The 26,477-nt window shown below is 44.0% G+C and overlaps 1 protein-coding gene across 3 annotated transcripts; it reads right to left on the reverse strand.

The window, feature by feature from the left end:
- Positions 1-365: 365 nt before the first annotated feature.
- On the reverse strand, positions 366-26,229 carry E2F7 (E2F transcription factor 7). 3 transcript variants are annotated; one of them, XM_083400957.1, is made up of 13 exons: positions 26,012-26,229; positions 25,289-25,381; positions 20,868-21,146; positions 18,118-18,286; positions 14,908-15,195; positions 13,771-13,929; positions 12,654-12,791; positions 12,129-12,323; positions 10,329-10,395; positions 8,603-9,077; positions 7,391-7,634; positions 5,937-6,364; positions 366-4,401 (listed from the first exon to the last, which is right to left on the reverse strand). In XM_083400957.1, the coding sequence occupies exons 2-13, from the start codon at positions 25,379-25,381 to the stop codon at positions 4,225-4,227; spliced, it is 2,712 nt and encodes a 903-aa protein (XP_083257083.1). In that variant the 5' UTR covers positions 26,012-26,229; the 3' UTR covers positions 366-4,224. The 3 variants fall into 3 exon arrangements, with proteins under 3 accessions (XP_083257083.1, XP_083257081.1, XP_083257082.1); XM_083400955.1 differs by having other exon boundaries at positions 7,391-7,637; XM_083400956.1 differs by having other exon boundaries at positions 7,391-7,637; positions 25,289-25,433; positions 26,012-26,144.
- Positions 26,230-26,477: the final 248 nt, after the last annotated feature.

Genomic DNA, 26,477 nt, shown 5'->3' on the forward strand with positions numbered 1-26,477 from the left:
AGTGTATTTCCAGGCACAATTCAAAGGGCTGGTTATGAAGCCATCTGGCTTAGGCCCAGGCTATCTGAAAGACCATATTATCACATATGAACCTGCCTGGGCTGAGAGACTGAACTAAAGAGATTTAAGAAACATTAAGTTGCAACCCAGAGTGGATGCCCATGTAAGATGCTTTTAATAAAAAGTGGTTGTGGTGGGGAGAAATGTCAGGAGCCCTTATAATGGACATGTTGAACTGCATCTCATTTGGCCCCGTCAGAGGGAAGAGATGCATGGGATCGCTGTGATCAACTGTGTTCAGAGCTGAGGAATTATTAAATACATGCTGGCTGGTGGTTTTGCAAGAAACAAAAAGAAGCAGTCCCTTTTACTTTTGGCTTTATGTTTATTATTTTACAAAGATTAGGAGTTATCTAATTTAAGTATAAAAATATGCCCCCCTCCCCCGTTCAAATAGTGTGTGCTCTTAATAGTTTTGAATGCAGAGTGTAGCAAAGAACCTAAGACAAGCAGAGAGCAATTTCTAACCAGTGAAGACCCTCAAGCAATTGAGACGTTAATACGAAGATAAGAAACTAGCAGTGCAATGTTATAAACACGAAGCAGCTTTACATTATCAAAAACAATACAGCTTTTTAAATACAGAAATAGCACCTTTTACAAAAGGAACCGAGATATGTAAACGTGGTATATTATATTATTCAAGTATTAAGTTATACACACACTCTCCCCCCTGCAAACGGGTTAGTGCCATAGTACCAGAGTTAAGGTTTTTCACAAGCCCTGAAATCCTGCACAAGACAGTGCATGAGCACTTGCATCAGTGCAAATGAATGCTTGCCTCTGCTGAAGCAGTTTTGCCACAGGTTCTGTGAAACAGGAGTCATAAGACAAAACACCACATTCTGGGTCACCAGACCTGCAGGCTCCTGCTTCCACCACAAAAGGCTGCAGTTTCACACTTGCTTCTGTTTACAGCCAGTCTTTTAAAAGGTTGGCCCCAGAAGCAAACCTTGGCCTGTTCACACCACCACTTTGGCTGCCACCAAATCTGATTCCCCTTTCACTAGCTATATGCAACAGGTCTCGCTTCATGCTGGTGCACAGAAAATTTGAATCTAGCCGATTCTCCAGTTCACGCAACCCAAGTATCTTTAACTTCACTCTCCTCCTCACACCTTGCTTGCAAATACAGCTGACAGAGGTAGTGGCAAGCCTAGCGCAGCCTACAGTCTTAAACTTCCAGCCTAGCAGCGGTTTGTAGATGTTCGTGCCTTACAGATAGCTTTTTTGCCCTGGTAGTTCTGTGATGCTCGATGTTCAAACAATCACTTCACTACTTCCTATGCTGTCACCAACGCAGCTAAAATATGCCCAAGAAAGCAAGTACATTCGTACCTGGAAAGTCGGACGGAATCCGTTCTGGAAGTCCGTTCGACTTCCAAAACATTCGGAAACCAAGGCACAGCTTCTGCAACCCAGAAGTTGCAGAACCAATGTTGGACGTTTGGGTTCCAAAGAACGTTCACAAACAGGAACACTCACCTCCGGGTCTGCGGCGCTCGGGAGCCAAAACCTTAAAGTCACAAGGCGTTCGGCTTCCGAGGTACTACTGTATTGGTTACTGAATGTATAGTTCTATTGATCATGAAAAAACAAGACATACTGTCTTTTAATGTTTTAGAATCAAGAGTTTTTCCATCGGCCTTAATTGCTGAGAACCACCCCTTTATTGCCACATGTAATGCATATGGAGGAGGGATTACTAATTAAGAGCAGGCACACCAGCTATCTTTCTGTTAAGAGAAACAGTATCCTTTGAGCAAAAGAGGTACAGACTTGAGTACACCAGTAAATCAGGCACCTGCCGCAATTATGCTTGGCAACAGTTGTTACTAAACAGAAGATTACACTTCATGTGGGAAAACTTGAATGTGGGTGAATAAAACAATGCATTGGGTAAAAGTCACAAAAACGTGAAAATTCTGTAGTGTAAAAAGTTTTGTTTTAAGGTCCTCTTCCTTCATGTTCTTCAATCTCCTATTGTGATTGAACTAAAGAGATTTAAGAAACATTAAGTTGCACTACACTCCTTGTAAGGCTGTTATTGGTCTATTCTAACATAAAAATACAATATTCCCAAATTATTTTGCAGCTCTAAAATTAATTACTTAATTTTCATAACACATTCATTATTCAAAACTAAATGAACCAAAATATCTTGTCACACAAAACCATTGTTCTTTCTTAAACCTGGTGAAATGAAAGTTCAGAAAACTTTTCTGACCTCAAGAAACGTACATCATGGCTACAAAGTCATCCCTAGGTGAAAAAGAAGAAGAGCCAGCCACACTATCTATTTACTTGATTTAAAAATGAAAAATATCATGATGAATTTTCTTTTAAAATCAGCAATGAGTGTCACGTTAGTCTATGAAACTGGTGAAATAAATGCAAAAGTATGCACTGCCCAGTTAATTTGTAAGAAATTAACCCATTTCCAGCAGCAGACTCTAAACTGACTTTCTATAGTGTAAGTAAATGAAGAGTGGCCCATAAATTAATGCAACCCTTTCACTGATCACTCCCTAATTTTTCTATTTCCATGCTGGGATACAGATCCTCTATTTCTTTCTGTCATAAATCCAATCTTTCCTCAGCAGTCACTCATGCCATAAATACCGTGCTCAAAGGATTATCTTGATGAAAACTAGACCTGTTATTGTGTAATTCATACAAGTCCACATTATAGGCAAATCTGCCCAACTAAGCTTCAGAGCCAGTGGCAGAATTACAGAACATGCTTTGCAATATATTGAACCTTGGCTCAATAAGAAAAACACAGTGGTACCTTGGTTGTCGAATATAATCCGTTCCGGAAGACTGTTCCAACTTCTGAAACGTTAGACAACCGAGGCACAAAGGGTGCTCAGCAAAGTCAATGGAGAAAAAAAAATGCAGCGGAAGCCATTCGACTTCCGAGGTGCATCAAAAACAGAAGCAATTACTTCTGGGTTTTCGGTGTTCGGCTTCCGAGATGCTTGAAAACCGAGGTACCACTGTATATGGGATTGTCACTGCAATCCTTTACACTTACCTGGCAGTAAACCCCATTCTATTCAATGGGGCATATTTCCAAGTAGTTAAGTACAGAATTACACTACAGTGGTACCTTGGTTCTCAAATGGCTTGGGTCCTGAACAAATTGGCTCCCAAATGCTGCAAACCTGAAAGTAAGTGTTCCGGTTTGCGAACGTTTTTTGGAAGCTGAACGTCCGACGCAGCTTCCGCTTGACTGCAGGAAGCTCCTGCAGCCAATCGGAAGCCGCAGCTTGGTTTTCGAACGGTTTCGGGAGTTGAACGGACTCCCGGAATGGATTAAGTTCGAGAGCCAAGATACCACTGTATATTTAAACTAGGGATGAATTTCTACCACACACACTTCAGAGATTCCTTATTCTTGAAGCAACCTATTACACCCTCTATAGTATTGGGGACAGGCATTTGTATCAACTGATAATTAGCCGGTACGTTTTGTGCAGAAAACAAGGACACAGAGAAACTACGAAGTTCACTAATACAAACCCCGCTGAAATATTTTAAACTTCACAGTTGTTTTGGTCTTAAAGTATTTCACATGAATACATTCACTCCTACTGTAAGTTATCAGACGTCTCCGCTTTTAACAAATGCAGGGGAAACTGTACATCAATAACATTCAAGTACTCCACAAAAGTCTGTTTTTCTGAAGTTGCAATACTTCAGTGTTGTAGCAAAGAAGCACCGGCTCCTACACTTTTTTTTTTACTTAGAGGTCCCCCTTGGCCTATCCTGCATACTTAAGCAGGATAGCATATTTGTAAAAGAGCATTTCCCCTATATAAGTGCTAGCCAGCTCCCCCCAGTTTTGGACTTCGGAACAGACCCTGGTAAACCTGTTCACATAACTGATCACTAATGCGATTTTATAAACTTCCCAAAGAGAACCTGAGGCTCCCTTGTATCAGCATGCACATAATTCAGATTTTAACGGGTATTAATATTTCCACAGCTGGGGTGATTCACGAGGAAGAACGTCAACAGCGTAGTTGGCAAATGAACAGTGGCCAAGCGTGCCTGTTTTTAAAACCTCTTCTCTCCTTTTTATGTAATAACTGATTATTTCTGTAAAAAAAGTTTAAGGCTCTGCATCCTAAGCTGCCCGCACCTCTGCTGTGAGCGGGATTAGTCAGAGCTGTTGCTGGAGATCTCTAATCTTCTTTGAACAGAGCTTGCCGTTCTGCTCTGGCTGCCTTCGCTTTTCCGCCATGCCACAGGGTCTTCAAGGCTGCCAGGGGTCTTGAAAAACACTTCTTGGGGTGTAGAATGCATGTTCTTAGGAGTCAGCGGGGCTGCAGAAGACTATTTGTAGGGAGAGACAAAAGCAATTCAGTAGCCGTTCTCTTTCAAATCCAATTCATCTAGCTCAGAGGTGGGGGGAACCTGTGGCCCTTTAGATACTGCGAGGTTACAACTCTCATAATCTCTGAGTCTTGGCTATTCCGGCTGAGGCTGTAAAGAGTTCAGCATCATTTTGAGGTTCCCTGCCTCTGCAATCACTAAAATGAGTTGCAGATTGAGGTTGAATGGAGCGAGCAATTTCTAGATGGTAGTCATGGTCTTATAACCGGTCTCTTCCCCCATTAGAACTGTTGATTTGTTTTGGTGGAAAAACCATGGGTGCAAGGAAGTTTGTCCCTCAGCCTATTTGAATTTGACCACCACACAGAACAGAAACCATTCAAATCTTGTATGAATGAATGTATGCCACTATGAACAGTTCAGGACAATGCCTGTATTAGCAGCACTTACCCAAATACAGTGGTGCCTCGCAAGACGAAAAGAATCCGTTCCGCGAGTCTCTTCGTCTAGCGGTTTTTTTGTTTTGCGAAGCAACCCCATTAGCGGATTAGCGCTATTAGCGGTTTAGCGGCTATTAAAGGCTTAAGGGATTAGCGGATTAGCTGCTAAAAGGCTATTAGCAGCTTAGTGCCTTAGAAAAAGGGGGTGGGGAGCGGAAAAAAATCGCAGCAACTCGCAAGACATTTTCGTCTTGCAAAGCAAGCCCATAGGAAATTCGTTTTGCGAAGCACCTCCAAAACGGAAAACCCTTTTGTCTAGCAGGTTTTCCGTCTTGCGAGGCATTCGTCTTGCGGGGCACCACTGTATCTAATTATCCCAGCCTTTAAGAGGCTCCAGTCAAAAAAACAAAGCTGGACTCCACTCACAAGAGTTCCAGAGAATGATAGTGTTTAACATTAAAACAAGAGTGCTTAACTTTTAAGCATGCACTCAGTTGTATAGGATTGCATTAATTCGCCCTAGTTGCATGGTTCCTGATTGGGTGGCACCCCATAAAAAGGAATTCCTTTACTGAAATCAACAAGAGAGTTACTGTGGTCTAGGGGTTAGTGTCAGATTAAGACTTAGGAGGCCAGTGCTCAAATTGCCACTCAGCCATGAAACTTAATGAGTGGCCTCAGGCCAGTCACAGCCTAAACCACCTTGCAGAGTTGTGGGGATGAAAGAAAGAAGGGGAAAACCTTGAGCAACTTGGAGAAAAAGACGGGATAGAAATACAATAAATACATAAAACCTGTATAGGTTGTAAGTCCATATATGCGCTGGAGCTTATTATAAAGATGAGTGACTTTGCCCTATGTGAGTGAGGGGAGGAGAATCCTAAATCCTAGCTTCATTTATAAATAAGCACCTGTCTGATTTCATAAATAGGAACTGCTGTTTACAAAATAATAAAATAAAACATTTAGCAATTTTATGATCTTTAACTTCCACAAAAGTGCCAGTTTTGAAATGCAAGGTGATTTGGTTTAAACAGATGCATTTCACGCGCTCCCAATCTGAGCTTCGTTCACACCCAGTCTTTGCATTCTCACCTGCTGGAATTTCAGGAGGGTGACTGGGTGCCCCATGCAAACCGGCGAGTCTGCTTTAACGGAGCCGCAGGCAGACCCGAGGACAGGGCTCAGGTGTACAGCTGGCTGAATCTGCTGGTGCGGCTCCAGGGTTGGTAGCTGTGCTGAATTTGGAGTGACGACTGCTGCTGGGGTCCCAATGAAAACAGGTGTTGTAGGTGCCAGGCCAGGCATTCTGAAATTCATGCACGTGACATTTGAGAAGGAGCCGGCAGGAGCGGAAGTAAGTTGGCTTGTGACTGCTGGGGAATAGATGAGAGGGAACGGTGCCAAGGCTGTAGACGGAACCATCATACAGGGAACGTTAAGCGAAGGCAAACGGCTTGAAGACAGGTTGACGGGACCAGGAGCTTGGTTGGCAGGAAACAGGAAATTAAACCCATTCAGTCCTAAAGAGAGGGAAGAACAGAGGCAGACATTTGCAGTTAGATGAGACAGTAGCTGGCGGGATTCGCCTAGTTGGCCACAGCAGTGTAAACCCTGTTCGACTTCTGCTTGGCACAATGGGGTTCTCCTCCCCCAAACTGACTTGTGTGTGTGTGATGAGAACCTCCAGACCAAAATACTGGGGAAATGAGACATTGAATTCCACCCACTGTATATCCTTTTCTCTTGAGAAAGGGCCAAGGATGGTTCATGGGCTACAGGTTCTCCAGCTCTGCTGTAGATTACGTTGACAAACTACTGGCCATAGCAGCTGGGGGGGATGAGAGTTGGGGGGCACAGCACCTGGGGTACCACCTTGCTTGCTACTCTTTCTACAGGGTATGAGTTTAGGCTTGAAAAATAAAAAAAATCTGGACAGCTTCTGCTAAGCTTTATGAAGTAGAGATGATCTAGTAGACAGCGTGACTTCTCCACGCCATCCCAGACTTGGGGCAAGCTATGCTACAACAAGGGATGCGGGTGGCGCTGTGGGTTAAAGCCTCAGCGCCTAGGGCTTGCCGATTGAGAGGTCGGCGGTTCGAATCCCCGCAGCGGGGTGCGCTCCCGTTGCTCGGTCCCAGCACCTGGCAACCTAGCAGTTCGAAAGCACTCCCGGGTGCAAGTAGATAAATAGGGACCGCTTACTAGCGGGAAGGTAAACGGCGTTTCCGTGTGCGGCTCTGGCTCGCCAGAGCAGCGATGTCACGCTGGCCACGTGACCTGGAAGTGTCTTCGGACAGCGCTGGCCCCCGGCCTCTTGAGTGAGATGGGCGCACAACCCTAGAGTCTGTCAAGACTGGCCCGTACGGGCAGGGGTACCTTTACCTTTACCTATGCTACAACAAAGGGGATAGGTAGCAGTGAAAGGATTTAGATTTGGAAATTCGACCTCCCCACCTAGTAATTGGTTGGCATTTTGCATGCACCTAGTTTAAAGTATGTTCTGGCCAGATGCTACATCAGTACCCAGTTTCCAAGAGTAGCCTTACCAGCTGCAGGCTGCACATAGAGATACTGCGGCAAGAAGGACTGCTTGCCATTTTCTTGAGAGGCCTGTTCATTTTCCTTTGCATTTTCTTTCGAACACTTATTCCTAAATGGCTTTTCTTGCTCCCAAGTTTCCAAAGATTTAGCAGCTTCTATAGCAGCAGGCACCCCTGCTTCGAACTGAAGTTGGTCAATGGGACTGCAGTTACGATCTGAGGCAGATTCGGCATCTGCTGGCTTAGCGTTCTTCTAAGAAAAACAAAAGCACAATTCATTTCATTAGAGAAATGCAAAACAAAACAGGTGCAGTTCTATTATGGGACTAGGACAAATTATGTCTAGGTTAAAAATGGTTAATCAAGGGATAAATGTATCATAAAACAGCTTTTTTAAATAGGGTCCTCCCCTGCCCACCAAAACCAAAACGAAGTTTTGATTTCCAATGCAGAACTGGCAGGAGTTAATTCATGCAACTGGCAAAAAATGACAAAGTAATAAGAACCAATGATTTGTTCCTGAATGAGAAACAGCAAGGACTGTCACAATCTGGAACAGGAAGCTGGGTGGCAATGACTTACGGATAGCATTTTGCCCTTGTTCAGTCTGACTGATAACTTGGGAGCGATTTTACATCCAAATCCACTCATTAAGGAATCCTTCTGCTACAATGTCTGATTTGATTCACTGGAATGACTCATCCAGGCTTATTTGCATGGCATGTGGCACATTGCGGAGGTGTTGGTGGACCGGTGCTTCTGAGCAAATGGTGGGGGACAAATGGCATTTTGACTTCTTCAAACTCTAGGAGACGTTTCGTTTATTTGCTTTCCTCTTCCAATACTGGAGGGATTGCACACAGAATCACGGAGTTGGAAGGGACCCTAAGGAAAAGATTCCTGCAATGCAGGAATACGCAGCTGTCCCGTATAGGGACTGAACCTGCAACCTCGGTGTTCTCAGTACCACGCTCTTAACAAACTGCGCTAGCCAAAAAAACGTTCATTGCCATTTATCACATGTCTTTATGATGACTTCTGCAGCACAGAGGGGAAGCAAATACCTCACGCTTTACAGCAAACACGTCAGGGGCAATGAATGCTGCCTAGTTCTCTGCAGTATGCTAATTCGTCTAGGAAAGGGTCATTTCAAGTATAAACTTCCATTTCTCCTGCTGCAATCAAAACCTGGATATTGGTCCAATGCATTTCTCTTACCTTAGATACCACCAGTGAAATGGGACCATCGCTCTGCTCCAGACTCTGCCTTTTTGCCGTCGGTTCCTCTTCAGTGGGAGGAACACGCCACTGGGAACTCCGCTTCTGACCTTTAACTGGAGACTCGGCCCCTTCTGATGGGCAGGGTGAAGCCTGGCCCTTGAAGTCCCAATTTCCCTTTTCTGGAGGACTTCCCCTCGAGAGACTCTCATGAAGACTGCCACACAGCATGTACAGAGAGGGAGATGGCAAGTAAACAAAAGGTTGGTTGGAGAGCACAGTGGTTTTGCCAGCCTCTGGCTTGGAAGCCGATAATGGCAGACCTTGGTCATTTATCCCATTTGGTAGAGATGGCTGTGACGTGTCTGAGCTTGTATTTGAGGGAGGGAAGGTGTTAAGACAATAGTCTGAGTCTCCAGAAAGAACAGAGAAAGGGGAAATGATGCCCAGGTTTCCTGCCGCTTCGAGACCTCTGCTATAAAGACAAAGGGAGAGATAAGTTAGTCTAGAACCACAGCACACGCTATTCTTGCTCTACTAAGAAAAACCTGATTTATTCTACTGGCTTAGGAAAGAACTAAATCACCAAAAGGTTTGCATGCATGTGTCTATTTATTCCAGTTTGGGATGGGAAAATCCAATGAACAAGATTAGGCCTGAGGAAGGCTTGTTGCAATTTTCTGATGTGCACTGAAGGCCTTCACACCAGAAGGGCGAGATATAAGTGTTTCAATGAAAAACAAATTAAAATAAGCAATCTGCTCTGTTACAAAATGGCAGTGCCAAATAAAAAACACACACCCTCCTACCGTCATTGCCACCCTTTTTAATGGCTTCACCTAGATTTAGACACTAACTAGAACATTATGTGATAAGTCACCATGTTATTACATGAGCAATTTTCTGTGCAAAAGGTAAAAGGGGTTTAAAATTTATGCTAGACTTGTAAAAGAATAGGAGAACTGACACTCTATAAAGAGCTGTGTGGCCACGGTGCTAGCTGATCAGTGTTATTCATGACAACATTCACAATGATGAGTACTCATTTCAGGAATTTTTATTTGCCTTATGAAATGAGCACTGGAGGCCAAACAAGATTCTCAGCAAGCTGTCTCTGCCGTGTTTAAGTTTAAGATGGTGCCATACACATTTTACTCAACTTTAAATTCACATAAAGGACCACATCCTTGGATTTAATCCATCACAATATTAGAACACCTGCGTTATCAAGATAAAATGGCCACTGGGTAACACAAGCTTTATTTAAATCCAGCTTCCTCTTTAGATTTGTTATTCAGTCTCTCCATGGTAGCACAGATAATTTTTGGAGGCGCCATTCATTATATTTTAGTGCAACCAAAGCTTCAAATTAGAGAGCTTCAAAACGTCTACCTTTGCTAAAACGTTAGTTATTTACTTCACTTAGTGGGATGCATATTTTCACAACTATCAAGGAAACGTCACACCCTGAGTTCACTTTATTCTGTGTGCTGCACCTTGTGCAAAGCCAAAATTTGTTCAAGTCTAATGAGCAATCCAACTGGAGCAGCTGCTGTACCCCATGAAACTCTTCGTGAAACACGCAAAGGCACAAACTGTTACTGAACCATGGCCTGTTCTCATAACATATGGATGTTGCACAACAGCTAAACTTGGAAGACTGAAGCTCATTTTAATGCAGACCAAAGCTTTTGCAGAGTATCAAGCTTTAAAATCCACAACATACCTTGCGTCATCTTCCATCTTCTGGCAGCAAACAGATGCTAGATTTATCATTTTGGAGCAGCAGTCATCTGAAGAATGAAGGAAAAGCAGAACGCTGAATTAATTACCAACGGGTGATGGTTATGTTTGTACCGTATGAGAAACAGCCATGCAAACACCCAATCATGTCTTCTCTTGAGAAACAACTAGAATACACAGAGAGACTTAGGAAGACAGGCAGCACCGTTGATGAGTACTGTTTCAGGGACCATGTATATAGGATCTGGTAATTATGCATTTTCTAGGCTCTGTCTCAGATGGGGCTGCAATTGAAGTATTGAGAGCATTCTTCGCTACGCTCCCAGTTCTTCCTTTGAAGTCACAACCTGAAGTTTCAATCACTTGACATCAGATTTCAGATGACTGTCACCCTCAAAGTGATTTGCAGTAGGCTGGGCACTGCAGGTCCCTTCTCTAGCCTATGTGAAAATACAGGTGTCCACAAATTTTGGCTGGCCATCGTCGACAGAGAAGCGGACACGGAGCAATGGATCCAAACTACAAGAAAGAAGATTCCACCTAAACATTAGGAAGAACTTCCTGACAGTAAGAGCTGTTCGACAGTGGAATTTGCTGCCAAGGAGTGTGGTGGATTCTCCTTCTTTGGAGGTCTTTAAGCAGAGGCTTGACAACCATATGTCAGGAGTGCTCTGATGGTGTTTCCTGCTTGGCAGGGGGTTGGACTCGATGGCCCTTGTGGTCTCTTCCAACTCTATGATTCTATGATAGCTAAAATGTCTGGTGGCCAGGATGCTTCCCCACTCGCCGCTGAGCTTGGGAATGCAGTATGACTGCGAGAACAATCATCTTCCCACTCACCCCATAGCTCTTCAGCATGTTCACGTTGAGCTCCTCTTCCAAAGCTAAGCATGATACAAAATCAAAGAATCATAGAATTGTGGAGTAGGAAGGTTCCAGGAGGGTTATCTCATCCAACCCCCTGCAATGCAGGAATCTTTTGCCCAATGTGGGACTCGGCCCCATGACCCTGAGGTTAAGAGTCTCATTCTCTACCAACTGAGCTATCCCAGGTCTAGCCCAGCCCTTCTCTTGAGCCCAGAGTTCCCGCAATTGTGCTGCACTTCAGAGATCCTTGAAGAGGCCCTGAAGAACATCACAATATAGATACACATTTCTTTTGAGCTGGGAGGGGGGCCCTGTGTAGGATTGTTCTTGAAGTTGTACCCTCCAAGTGTCTCTGAGGTTCAGTGGAATTGCAGAAACTATTTCCTCCTTCCTCTCCCAGGAATTTATGGACCCCCCAGTGAAAATGGTGGCCTGGAATTCAGATTGATGTTTTAAAAGTATTCTATAGCTCAGCCCTGATACCTCCAACTTACACTCAAGCACAGTTTGTTTGCAGTTGGGAGAGAGGCAACTCTATTGTTCCATAGGCCAAGGTAACACAGTACTTTCTGAGCTGGGCGCCATGCACCAGGCAGAGATGGGCCAATTGCCATTCTAGTAAAACCTTCAAATCACTTTATAAAGCCTGACAGTGCTGAAGTGTGAAAGTACTATAAACAGGATTGTTCCAGCCAGCTCCATCTTACCAGCAACCATAAAATAATATGTTCTCTTTCCATTTAAAGGGCTTTAATCTGCCTGTGCCAAATTCTAACAAAAGGAGCGCGCTCCGAGTTTAAGCTTGTGGAAAGGGAGCTGTTTTACCCGAAAAGAGATGCACAGACGCACGGCTGTTAGCTGGAAGCTTGTTAGCAGAGCTGGTGGGTTGGAGGAGCACAAGCCCTCCCCAGGTTACCTTGTTTTCCCCTGCGTGGGCTGCTGGGTTCTGAGCTGGCCTTCCTCTTGGCCACTTCGGAAGGCTGAGCCGCGCCAAAAGAAGCATGTCGCGAGAGCCGCTCTTTCCTACTGGAACAGGCTTGGTGGGGGACACGTGCCGCCGCTTTCGCTTTCGTTAAAGCAGCACAGGTCGGAATCTCCATCTTGATGCCACCTAAAGAGATGCATTCTTCGTTAAAATCAGCTCGCCAAAGGATGACCCGCAAGCCACGCTCAACATGAAGAAGCCCTGGAGCATCACTTGGGCAATAAACCAGTTCCATTGACAAAGCAAGACACTTTGCAGGTGAAGTGGAACAGCTATAAACAGAAGATGCCTCCTGAGGCCCCTTGACTGTTAAGGGTTGGGCTTTCTATTCTTCGCATTACTTGAGTCTCCTTTACAAAAATACGAGAAACCATTTGAGCCAACCAGGGGCGGGTTGGTGCCGTTAAGGCTGTAAGAAATGCATAAGTGATCATGACATAATATAAAGAATATTACCATTGTCTCCAGTGAACTCCACCGGCCCAATCCATTTGAAGGCTGGCTTACGACCTCTTTCTTCTGTTACATGCACTTTCTCGATAAGCCCAAGGCTTGTCAGGACATTGGCAATATCGTACAACCGCCGTACCTTTGCTAAAAGAAAACAAGTTTAATTATTGAACAAATGCATTATGTTACATTAAGATGTAACTAACCAGGCTGAAGAACTGCTACCAGAGAACCCAGAAGTAAAATCATGAAGAGTTTGGATTTGATATCCCGCTTTATTACTACCCTAAGGAGTCTCAAAGCGGTTAACAATCTCCTTTCCCTTCCTCCCCCACAACAAACACTCTGTGAGGTGAGTGGGGCTGAGAGACTTCAAAGAAGTGTGACTGGCCCAAGGTCACCCAGCAGCTGCATGTGGAGGAGCGGAGACACGAACCCGGTTCACCAGATTACGAGTCCACCGCTCTTAGCCACTACACCACACTGGCTCCCCATGAGGACTGGGTACAAAAACTATAATATATTTTAGGTCTTTGGGGTGGGTGGATGTGGTCTAAACTCTTACTCTTGACCGGTGGATGAACGTCCTAGCAAAATTACTATGCATAAAGATTTATATCTGGAACATGAATACGCTATATTCAATAAGAAAAAAACATAAAACTAATTGTTTTATATTATAGTCCCTGAGTTCAAACCCTGGTCCTACATAAATCAATGAATTGATTTTAATCCGGCAGGATTGCAGCCTCTTTAAAATACATTCATAACCCAATCTAGGATAATAAATTTCGTTTCAGAGCTTTGTGTGCTGTTTTCATTTTAGGCAGGACCACAGGGGATCATTTTATCGTTTAGTTTTAAAAATCTGTTTTCAGTGCACAGTGGCCAAGTAATCATTTAATATTCATGTACACGCATGCACACACTTTGCATCCTGCACAGGCTAAGGTCTGAACTAGGATCCTGTATCACCTGCATGACATGATGCAGGGCCATAGTCTTCCATGAATCCCACCCCCCTAAAAAAATCTGAAAAACCAAGTACGTTCCCTTGTGATGTCAGTATGACTGTTATTCTCTGCAGTGACTAAATGATAATTCATCCCAGAAACAATCTTACTTTTAAACTTGCTGTGATCTGCTGTATCCTGGCTTTCTTCTATCAATATTTTCGCTGCTATGTCGAGAGTAACTATCTTGGTCTTGGAGACGAGGAACAGCATGACAAATTTTTGGCTCATAATCCTCAACGACTTGTCCTTTCTGCTGTTTGCAGACGCTGTATTACAAACACAACCCAAGTCTCAGCATGCTACATCTATCACAGCCAAGAAAGCGTTTTGAAGGCTTCTCAAGCAGAAAAAAAAGAAAAACATTTCCTTGTTGGGAAGCAGGTTTTTTTTTAATGAGCAGAAAATAATTGACTATAGCAGATGGGCAGTTGCACTTTAACTCTCTTAAGGAAAGAAGGAAGGTCATAGCAAAGTATCTTGAAGGAGTGTGTGGAAAGCAGGACATTCTGTGGATTTTATTCTGTGTATAATATAGAAGAGTGAAATCAGAAGTTAGAAGCACCAGAAGAAAAAGGATATGTAGCTTGATTTATCTCATCTATTTATAAAAGCATTTACATAGCACCATTTATAAATGGCCTTGGCCTCGTATACCTGAAGGAGCGTCTCCACCCCCATCGTTCTGCCCGGACACTGAGGTAAAGCGCCAAGGGCCTTCTGGCGGTTCCCTCACTGTGAGAAGCGAAGTTACAGGGAACCAGGCAGAGGGACTTCTCGGTAGTGGCACCCGCCCTGTGGAACGCCCTCCCACGAGATGTCAAGGAAATAAACAACTATCTGACTTTTAGAAGACATCTGAAGGCATCCCAGTTCAGGGAAGTTTTTAATGTTTGAAGTTTTATTGTGTTTTTAATATTCTGTTGGGAGCTGCCCAGAGTGGCTGAGGAGACCCAGCCAGCTGGGCGGGGTATGAATAGATTATTAATTATTATTATTATTATTATTATTATTATTATTATCTGCAATATCAGGGCAGCGTTTGGGGCAACAAGAGATGGCAGTGACGCAAGAGCTGACCCTGATATAGTTCCACCATTTGGACGAAAAGAAGTCTTGTCCCCCCAAAAGATACAATCATGTTTCAATGCAGTAATTTACTTCAAAAATAAAAAGAGAACACCTATCACATGTTGATGATGGCAAGGACCTCTCTCTTATTTTGCCAGTAGCCTTTGCTAACTTACCAGACGGACAATCTGTCTCCGAGAAGTCAAGCAACTGCCGGTCTTGGAAATCTAGAAAGGTCTCTTTTTTGTGTTCTCCAAATTTACAGTCAAGGTCTAGCTCTTTATGCTGGAAAGAAGCCATAAGTTCTTCATATTTCTGCAGCTCTCCTATTTCCTGGAGGTTTTTGAGCGTTTGACTCAAGCTGTGACGACCGTGCCAACAGTACTGATTCTTAGCTACTCGGCTAACGAGATCAAGAGACTCCAAGACATTCACTATGTCATAAATTCGTCTACGCTCAACTCCTAGAAGTGGAACGAAAAGAAAGACAAAGAGAATAAAAGCAAATCATCGCAAAATACACCAAAAAAAACAAAACTCCCTTTCCTGGGCACATTACAAGACAAGTCATGGTGGTACAGTATTCTACTTCCAAAACAAGGAACACAATTATGGTCTTGTGTTCTACTGTTTAGCAACCAGACAAGATACAGACACAACATCTGTCAAAAGAGCAAAACTTTTCAGTGGCTCGTTAGAGATGTGCTGTAAAGTTACATAACAGGAGAAAACTGGTCTCTTCAGGGCTACTTTCCATATTATACAAGTCATAGAGACTTTCACATAATTCTAGCTGAAGCATTTGCATCACAGCGATGTCTCATGGTTTGCCTGGCCTGGGGTATGTATGTGTGTTAGGTAACACCAGAGGGTTAATATGGTGTCTCTGGCTTAAAAACAGTTCCCAAGCATATTGTCTCCCCTCAGCCTCAACAACTTGTTTTTGAAGGAGGCACCCCGGATACCGCTTCTGAGCAGGCCTGCATAGGACTGTGTGTTCAAAGTAACCTGTCCAGGTCCTTTGGCTCAGAGGTATCCTACAGGAGGGCTTTTACGGCTTATTCACAATATGGATTGTAGCCTACATAGCGACTTCTGTTAAAACGATTTATCTTCGTTTGGGTGCCTCAAGGTGGAAGCATTCAGCTTGAGAAGTGCTACATGAATAGTCAATCCCTACATCATCCTTTCATGTCTAGACACTCTCGTTATCATTTGAAAACGCCAATCCCGGAATGAAAAGCTTTATGTGAGAAGTAGCTCATGATTGTCTATACCTAGACATTTAATTTAATTTAAAATATCAATTAGGCAGTTATTAGTTTGTCACGCAGAACAAGAGAGAACAGGTTGCTGACTACCATCCCAGTGTTAAACTAAGCGGCCTTTGCCACTGCTTAAGGGACAAACAAAAGTACCAGAGTTCCTAATAACACCGCCTTCTGAGGAATTAGTGTGGCAGTGATAGGAAATCTTCACGTAGTTAGAATCTCTGTCTCTCCCCCACCCCCAATAAAAGAGTAAATAATGTATAGTTACTTAGTCAAAAACAGCATGTGGCTTTGTGGCGCTTGTTACAGCATTAAAATCTACGCAACGATCCTTAAATTTGCATGGCAACATCCATAAATTATCCCTGTTAACATGCTACTAAACTGTAAACTGCAGTCAAGTCCTCAGAGAGAAAGAAAGTTATTCCGGCGGTAGCCAATGTGGTACCCTCCAGGTGTTATGGGCATACACGAGGCACCCCCAACCTTCGGCCCTCCAGATGTTTTGGACTACAATTCCCACCATCCCTGACCACTGGTCCTCTTAGCTAGGGATCATGGGAGTTGTAGGCCAAAACATCTGGAGGGCTGTAGGTTGGGGATGCCTGGCATACATCATCCCCAAACAACACAGCCTATGGTCAGGGATGATTGGACTTGTAGTCCGTAAGATCTGATGGGCACTACATTGGCTGCTCTTTAGGGTTATTCGGAGTGGACGGCAGTGCAGCGTATGCTGATGGGGCAAGAGAAGGCAGCCTACTTTGTATTAAAACACAGTTGCCACCCACCTCCTTCAAGTATTTATTACTACTATTCTAGGATGGACAGGCAGAAGATTTGAAACTGTTGGGCTCTGGGTGTAGTTGAGTTGTTGCTGTGATGTAGAGCTCCCTAGAATTACAATGTTGACGTCCGCTTCAACAAGGCTTGGAATTCACCTGGGAAAGGGGATGGTACCGCGAACTTGTGGTAGAGTCATCCACCCATTATTCATGCTCCAGGTGAAGATTTACAGCTGGGACCAAGCAGTGTCCCTGCATCATCACTCACAGGCTAAGCCACAGATGACACTATTAATGGGAGTTTAGGGAACTATGAAAATGGTGCTCAAGTGGAAGCGGAGAGGTGCCCCCCCCTTTCAGCAGCAGATCTGGGGCGGCGAGCCTATAGTGAAAATGACTTAGTGCCCTGCTCAATATTTCTTGACGCTGTCACATCTCATTACATCTTCCATTAAACTTCCTTTAGCAAAAGGCTACACAAATCTGCCCTAACAACACCATGTCAAAAAATCTATTTTAAGGAAATATGCTATGCAAACAGAAAGATGAAAAATAACTTTATACATATTTATGTGAAACTTCCTTCTGTGCCAGATCAGACTATTGAGCTCAATACTGCTTTACTCTTACTGGAACATTAAAAAAGCTGCTTTGCCTTATACATGATATCCCAGTGTTGCCTCTTGTGACTACCAGTGGCTATCCAAGCTCTCTGATAGAGGTCTTCCCTATTATCAGCAACCTGCTCCTTTTAACTCGAAATTACAGGAGTTGAACTGAGCAACTGCTGCCCCCAAAGCAGTTTTCTATTTCAGTCCTGAAACAATTTGCTTAGAAGCAAGACCTAGCAGTTACAATTCTTGGAAGAAATGTGCTCTTCCAAATACTTGTGTGAAGGCCAATTATTAATTAATGTAATTTATAGGCAACAGAATTTTCAGGGCAGCTCACAACAAGAAATGCATAGAATGCTACAGCCCAAATCTAGTTAAATAAAACATATTTGGGTCCATCTGATTTTGCACCTCAGGTTTACATCCAATAAGAAACATGGTGCTGTATATATTAAATATCCTGTTTCAGATAATTGATAAGTAGCATCAGGGGGGAATATTTTCAGTTTCAGTCATTGAGTTTTTATGCCATCCCGCCCCCCCCCCCCCCGTACCTTCTTCCATGGAAACACCACTGAAATGCATGGGAAATTTCATGAGAGGATAGTTAATTTAAATGGGGTTTGTAAGGAGAACTGCTTGCCTTAAAGGGGCTACTATCTAGTTCAACCGGAGCATTCATTCCTGCAGTCAGTATTGCTTCCTTGCATACGTACCAAGACTAGAAGCCACTTCGTCCAAAGAAATTGTTGTTTTTTCTGCTGATAAAGGATAACTGGGGTAGCGGGCTAAGAACTTTTGGCACAGCAGCCCTAAGCTTTTCTGCTTTCTGCTGGGTCTCTGCTTTTCATATTCATCCACTGTTCCATCATCTACGGTGCCACACTAGAAACAAATAAAATGGGTTGTAGTTGCCTGGTTTTTTAAATAACACTTTGTTATATAGCACGGCACCAGCAATACATGTTGTATTTTTAATACGTAAGACCTGGACTTTCAGCAGGAAAACGAAATACATGCATAAGGTATTAAGCAAGTCTAGAAAGTGGAGTTGTAGATCAAGGATAGCCAAGTAACCTCCAGATGTTGCTTGACTACAACTCCCATCTCCCCTGACCATTGGGCCAAGACAGCAGCATGGCGGACAGGTCTTGGACACTGGTAGCTCCTCTGACAAGCAGGACAGTACTGGGAATGTCGTGATTTGCAAGGCGGCAAGGATAAAACTGGTCCGGTGTTGAACGTAATGAGCAACACTGCACATTAGTTTTGATCGGGAGCCTTTCCACCTATCTCTAGAGGGGTAGAGCATTTAAACTTCACGAAGCACCCCATACCAATTAAAAACAATTGGCCTAGGGGCATAGGAAGCTGCCTTTTACTAAGCCAAGTAGCTGGTCCATCTAGCTTTTGCCCACACTGACTGGCAGCAGCTCTCTAGGGTTTCAGAAGGGACATTCCCATCCCTACCTGTAGATGCTTCTGCATGCCAAGCAAATACTCTGCCACTGAGCTGTAGCCCTTCTGCTGCCTGCAGGCTTACAGCCCCAAAGGCACAACACAAGGAAAACTGGATGCAGAGGAAAGAGGGCAATTTTGAGAGAAAGATCTTTAGCAACCCCAAAGGCCAGGTTTCATACCACAAAAGAAAACTTCTGAAGCCTCTTACACTATAGTGAGTTTAATTGGCCTCTGCACCTAAGAGAAATCTTAAAAGATGCTGGAACGGCTCCAGTAAATAACTTTGAGGGCTACTGCAGTGCAACAAGTGGTCCTTAAAAGGAACATTTGTTAAAACAGTCTCAAATGCTGAAAGAAACTGCAGCTTTCATTCCCCCACCCCCTGAAGTTGTATTTTAAGCAATAATGTATGAAAGCGGTTCTCACTAGATTAGCTCTGGGAGTGACCATTCTCAGGAAGATTTTGGCTGCCTTAGGTAGCACTATGTTTTATGTGCATGGTGGGGGCAGATTTTGGAATCTATGCCTTTGCATTTTAAAGAATTTGCAGAAAGCGTTTCTAAACAGGAACTGCTGATTTTATCCAAGGGGAGCAAGATTAATACGGCCAGTGAGTACAAGTAATCATGCTTCGAACTGGGAGCGTTCAGCATTATTTGGAGAAGTTCACCAGAGGCACAATACAGCAGCTGGATTGGAGTGTACTTTAAATGGGTAGCGTAAGGCTCACTGGACCTCCTTTGCTTTTTATTAGAACCCAGCAGCCGCCAGCAGGGTGGGGCCACATTGCTACCCTGACTTCCCAATGCTGCATGTCACAGGGGCTGACGGAGGGAGATCCAAGGAGCTCAGGGTGGCGTGTGTGCAGCAGCAAGTGTATTGGCTCTGCTACCACCCTGAGCTCCCTGCGCCTCGCCCCTCTCATTCTCCGTAAGCAGCAGAAACACACGGCATGGGCAGGTTGGGGAAGCAGCCAGTGCCCACCCACACTGCTCCTCTGCCTCTTGCTGCTGGAACTCGAGGATGTACCAAGCAGTCCGGTGTAAGATACACAGTGAGCCAAGGAATCCCTTTTCAGTACAAAAACCGAGCTCAAAGACTAACTCATGCTAATGAGCTTTCTTCATTTCGGCAGCCTAATTTCAGAGGGGAAAGTTGTACGGGCTGTGATTATGATTGTTTTATTATTATGCTGTATGTTGTTATTCTTTGTATTGTATTGTTATTATGCTCCATAAAGTATGTTTTTAATGTTGCACACCACCCTGGGAGCTTTTGATGAAGGGCGGTGTATAAATAAAATAAATTGAAAAATAACATTGTTACTGCTTTTGTAAAACAATTGGGAGCCAGGAATCACTGCTCTGCTGCAAACTATCTAGAGATCTACCAGTGGATCCCAATCTACCACCTACGCCCCTCCCTCACCCCGCTTTGAACCAGGGAGGGGGTCAACTCGTTGACATGAGGATTTCTGAAAAACAGGAGAAGAGTAGAATTTTTTCACATTTTATGTATACATAATTACATCTTTTTAATTCATGATTCCAGTGACACAACAGCTGGTAGTCATTTATTGTGCAATATATTTGTAACGGCAGTGATATTTTGGGGAGGGGGGGGAAGGTTTAGAAAATTAAGTCTCTTGCTCGTGTCATTTGGAAAGCACAAAGAGCCTGCCTGCTCCCCCATGCATTCTTGCTTCTAAGGAAGGTTCACATTCTCTAAATCTTCTATGCTGGTGGCCCCGTGAAGCAGCTGTGCAGAGGAAGTAATATGTGACAGTACAGCTCAAAATGGCAGGCAAAGAGACAACAAAGGAAGTGGCACTTTGGTCATGTGAGCAGAAATAGGAGAACGGCTGCGAAAAGTCAAATCAGAACAATTTGGGAGAGCTGTCCACAAATCAGATAAATGAAGAAGGCTACAAATGAAATATTATTTAGTTTAAACAGATAAAAAATGACTAATTCAAAACAAATGTGTCGTGGAAAGTCTCTCTTACCTGCAAGGAATCGGGAAAAGCGTCATTCAATTCATTGTTCTCAATTGGCCTGAAGAGCTCCTTCTTCTTTTCTCTGTCCCGCATGTCAGGGCTAGCAGCACTAATAAGCATCTTTAGGTTAGCTGTGGGGGTCCATGGATCTGCCAGGGGCCTATCTGTCAGCTTAACAGGTGTAATTGGACTTCTCTCAGGGGTACAGGTTTTTTGCTTTGACAAATCAATGGGTTCATTTTTCATGGGAGTCTTTGGGGTCATTCTGGGTCGATCAAATATATTTTCCTATTAGAAAGAAAAGATAGCTTTGGAGATAACGGGAAGGCAGAGAAGCAGCCAATCAATGCTGTGGTCCTATTGTACCAAGAAACGGTGGCCTGCTCAATTACAAATGGCTCCCATAGAGATCTATGGGGCAAGATACACAGGCTAAAATTTAGGATGGAGTTGAGAGAGAACCTCATCCCAGACCCTTGTGTCCCAAAGGAAGGAGACAAGTTTATATCCAGTGCATTGCTTTACCTTAGCCATATAGGCAGGAAATAAAGCGATGCACTTTAGAAGAACTCTACTACTGTATAGTCTTACCTCAGTTCTCGAATGCCCTGGAGCTTGTACGTTCCGGCTCCCGAACAATCGAAAACTGGACGCGAGTGTTCCAGTTTTTTGAACGTTATTTTGGAAGCTGAACATCCAATGGGGCTTCCATGGCTTCTGATTGGCTGCATGAGCTTCCTGCAGCCAATCTGAAGCCACATTTTGGAAGCTGAATGTTTCGGAAGTCGAACGGAGTTCTGGAACTGATTCTGTTTGACTTCCGAGGTACGACTGTATTTTACTTCCTAGGTGCCCATTCAACTGCTTCAGTCTGGGGAACTGGCACCATTACAGCTGCCACATAATTATTCCACAATTGAAAGAAAATGATTATTTTTATACCTGCATATTGGAACTCTCTGCCTATTGACAGCAGACAAGAACCTCTGCTGGCTCTTTTCAGGACCTGCTCAAAACAGGTTTTGTTTAGGCAGGTCTATCCAAACATGTAGAAGTTGGTGTGTTTCAATCTCTTTTGTACTATTCATTTTTCTATCATTTTAAAATGTTTGTAATTGTAAAATTTAATATTTCATGTAAGCCACTTAGAGACTTTATTACACCCAAGCAGTATGTAAATTTTGTTAAATAAAAATAAATGAAATAAATATCTGTGACCCCCCTCACATCCCAGCCCCCACCAACGGACACTACCCTGAGGTGCTAGGATGTTTTAAGAGCAAGTTATCACGCAGCCACACAGGCCCTCCTTCTAAACACGCTTCACCCAATACAATGACAGGCATTTTGTTCAAACATATTGGGCCTGAGCTAAATACCTGTCAGTCAAGTAGCAAAGACCAAAATACAGTTTTATGGTCAGGGAACAATGCTCAAGGTTAGCATTGTTCCTAAGATTAGGGCTTTAATTTTTGCCATAGGATTAAACGCCCTTCATGTAAATTGGTGAAAAGTGGACTGAAACCAGACAGTGGATTGGAACAACGCGGGGGGGGGGGGACGGACGGACTTTTTGTCCCAGACTCTGATGACCACAATATGTGGGGAGAGTCCAGTTGTGTCAAATTTAAGCCTATTTACCCTGTTTATTCCTGCCAACCTAGCAGTTTGAAAGCACGTCAAAGTGCAAGTAGATAAATAGGTACCACTCCGGCGGAAAGGTAAACGGCGTTTCCATGCGCTGCTCTGGTTTGCCAGAAGCAGCTTAGTCATGCTGGCCATATGACCCAGAAGCTGTACGCCGGCTCCCTCGGCCAATAAAGCGAGATGAGCGCTGCAACCCCAGATTCGGTCACGACTGGACCTAATGATCAGGGGTACTTTTACCTTTACCCTGTTCATAGAACGCAGTGGAAGCCATTGACCAGCATAGGCCCTTGACATTTTCATGAACCTACCCAGGATCATAGCTGTCAACTTTTTCCTTTTCTTATGAGGAATCCTATTCGGAATAAGGGAATTTCCCTTTAAAAAAGGGAAACGTTGACAGCTATGTCCAGGATACCATTTCTTGGTCACAGAAGAACATGACAGAACCTATGGAAATTACTTCTGTACATTGTGAAATCTTATATTGGTTACCAACACTGAAAATGCTGGAGAAAAACCAGTTTTTAAATTGTGTAATGCTTTCACTCTTTTCTGGAAGGGATAACAAAAATACAAAAAAAATCTCAATTAAGATCAAATTAACTGGGTTAAAAACAGTTGCTAAGTTGATGAATGCACTTGGGAGAAAATTTCACATTGAAACTATACATTTCTATCCCTGGGAGTTGCCAAGGTATGATTGTACAAATCTCTGATGAAAACTGTCCATTGAACAAGTATCTCATCCCTGTTCTGTGTGATACATCACACTGACTCATGTATTATTTAACCAGTGATTAAGTTTATTTGGCAGCTCGACTTAAATGCCAGGGACGCAGGCCTGGTTCACACACTGCGGTAAAGGTTTCGTGCAAGTGGGCTCCTGGAAAGCCCACAAGTCACTTTGCCTGCAAAGTTTGACTTAGCATCCTGCCCAAATGCAGGTTCATGTTTCAGCTCCCTCTTCACTAACCATGTGCTGTATGGTGTCATTCAAACCCAGGCTTGTAGTTAGGGTCTCTTCTCACTAAACACAAGTTGTAGTGAGGAAAAGCATAACCATGGACCCAGGTATCAATGACATGCTAAGCTAACCTTGGCTGAGCTTAGGAGTAAAAATAGACTGGGGCTGCAAGGTCCCAATAAACCAGAGTTTGGCTTACTGTGACATGCAAATGAAGCCACAGAATTCCCTCTCAGCTGTGGCCCAAACTTTAGCCTGCTTATTCCATCCTATAGAACTCAATGGGAGCCACACTTTGTGAGGGCCAAATTGAGTTTTCTTTCATACTGCGTTTCTCCTGCAAGACACCTTAGTTTTCTGCTACTTCAGATTTAATACATCTTACCAATATGGTCATGTCAATGCACACTGCTGTACCAGTATCATGTTTCTTACTTAAGCCTCCTGCTTTTGGAAACTTTACAAGGCTGAAAAACAATTGTTCTGCTCTCACTAGGACATCTATCTAGCTTTTCTGGTGGGAATATAACCATAGCAGTCAACAGTCATATAGACTTGCATTGCCTGTTTGGTTAGCTAGTGTTAGAGATCTACTGTAGATAACCAACAATGTCAAAAGAGCCAAAAGTGATTGCGGAACTTGAACTGATTAATACCTACAATGGCAGCAAACTGAGACAAACATTTTTTAAAAAACTATTGAATCAGAGAGCAAGATTATTTGTATACTTAATTGAGCTTTCTTCTGGCTTCTTCACTTTTACACACACGTTGCTTGTAAATTTCCAGGCCTATTGTTCCACTAGTAGCTAGTCATTGCTTTTGCAGATTAAAAAGTGCTATTTTGAGGTGAAGGTTGTGCTTCCCCCCTTAGATAAAATCTATAATGTGAGGTTCCAGTCAGCATAGAATGTAGCATCTCAGGAGAAACCAATCCATTACATTGACTTGTACGCCTCATTGATACAGGAGATCTCTTGATGTATTCTGTTTTTGCTTTAATGCAACTGCCAAGTGTGTGTCCCCCGGTTTGAACGGAACAGCCCTTTCCTGGAAGGAAAGCTCATCTCTGAAGCTGCGGCGGAGGATATAACTCCACTCCTCTCATTTGGTTAACAGCAGCTTCAGAATGGTTGGAAGATAAAGGGTTAAGTACCCCTCCCCCAATGCCACTGCTCCATTCAAATCCAGACCACTGCATTAAAGTAAAAACACTTGACACTGGAGACATTTTTCTTGCTGTGCTTTCTGTTTAATCAGGAGCACCTCTTCAGGTTTACTGTTTCATATCTGAAACCAGGTATCGATCCATTTTGCTCAGTGAGAGCACTAGTAGGATACAGCATTGCATCAGCTTCGACCCTTTCACAGGTATAAGAGTCTGCCACAAACATCCAATCAGGAATGACAGGATTGTCAGTAATCCCATGCCCATATGGCAAATGTCTTGCACAAAATCTCATTAATAGAAAAAATGACTCCTCATTTCCTTTAAAGGGCAGGGTGGAGAAACTGGCTTTCTGCGAAATTAGAACCAAGGGGAAGATCCTTTGCAAGTTTCTGAGAGAAGTGCCCAACTGAAAGAGTGATTAAATATGTATATTGTTACAATTTTATTTTTAAACTTAATGGAACTAACTATAATACTTAAAATGGTGTGTTTTTTTTGAGTTGGACATTACAGGTAGGTTTTACTACTTTGGAATATTGAAAGTTTCACCATGATTTTAATAAATGAGAACACAGTTTAGAACAAAGCCTGACGGCCGTGAGCAGTTTTGAAAATACAGAACTGGGTGTTTAGGCACCTGCTTACCTTTTGAGCACTTTCCCCATCTTCATCTATAAAATCCCTTTTTCCATGTCTCGAGCTGATCAGGTCTTTTAGCGTTAAGCAGTTAACCTCCATCTGTAAAATTGAAAGTTGCACAAGAGGGTCAGCACCTTACATCATCTCCCACCTAAAAAATAAATAAATCAGCTTTCGGGTCCTCTTCAAACCCCAAAATAATTTGGGCAAAGCTTATGAAGTTCACAGTGTTTTCTAAACACTAAATTAAAAAAAACAACAACCCAAAATAATAGAAGGGGGCCAAGGCGGCGGTGAAGAAACGTATTACAGTATTAAAATATCTCCAGATTCAGTAGACTAGGTAGAAATTGGCCTGGGAGAGGAGGTGGGTGTCCCCGAAAAGTGGGGATCTTCTGAGGGCGAATCTGTCATTTGGGAGCTCAGGGTGTTCGCCCCGGGATCAGTTACTTTTGGCGCAAAGAACCTGGAAGTGAAATCCCGGCTTTGAAACTGAAGCGGGACAGAAACTGCCCACCTCGCAGCCCAAGGCGGTTGAGCGAGACTCGCGCCCTGAGAGCGGGAGAGACCCCGGCCCCCCTCCCAAAAAGGTGGTCTCCCGCCCCCCGCCATGAAGCCTCTGGCTCGGCCGCCCCCTCGGTGCAGCCGCAGGGAAGAAGACGGCGGCACAAGCGCGGGAGACCCACTTCCCATTTTTCCCGCCCCGCAAGAAAAGTTCAAGAAACTTACATTTTTTTCTCGAGTTTCCTTCCTGTCCTCTCAAAGGGAGCCCTTCGCGTCAGCGCCTCCGGGCCCGCTCAAGCCGCAGCCGGGCTTGAGGCTCATGGGGGTGCCTCCGAAGGGGAAGAAAAAGAGCCCCCCGCCCCAATTCGGCGTTGACCTCCCGCGCCCTTCCTCCCTCGCTTGCGCCTGCGACGTGCCTGCACTGGCCGCTTCCCCGCAGCCCCGAGATTCCACTAGGCGCTAAAGCTTCTATTCTGGCGCCCTGCAACATATTTTTACAATCCGGCCAATCAGGCTCTCTCCGACGGGGCGTCCCCCTGGCGTTCCCGCCAATCAGATCGAAGCCCTGGCTCGGCGAGTTTGGCGCGGCATTCGGCGCGCTCTTGTCCCAAGGTCCCGCGCCGACGCGGTGGGGAGCCTTGCGGCTGTTTCCCCGCCGCCTCTGCCGCCCTCCTCCCACCTTGCGCCACCT

This window comes from Podarcis tiliguerta (genome assembly GCF_965153285.1).
Source record: "Podarcis tiliguerta genome assembly, chromosome: 10".
Classification (NCBI taxonomy): domain Eukaryota; kingdom Metazoa; phylum Chordata; class Lepidosauria; order Squamata; family Lacertidae; genus Podarcis; species Podarcis tiliguerta.

Bases quoted from the DNA above. Each gene is read 5' to 3' on its own strand.
- E2F7 (XM_083400955.1), bottom strand. From the start codon at position 25,381: ATGGAGGTTAACTGCTTAACGCTAAAAGACCTGATCAGCTCGAGACAT. The intron at 10,396-12,128 runs GTAACCTGGGGA...TTCATTCTTCAG, and splicing joins CCCACGCAGGGGAAAACAAG to ATGACTGCTGCTCCAAAATG. The intron at 6,365-7,390 runs GTAAGGCTACTC...CCCTCTCTTTAG, and splicing joins CTATGTGCAGCCTGCAGCTG to GACTGAATGGGTTTAATTTC.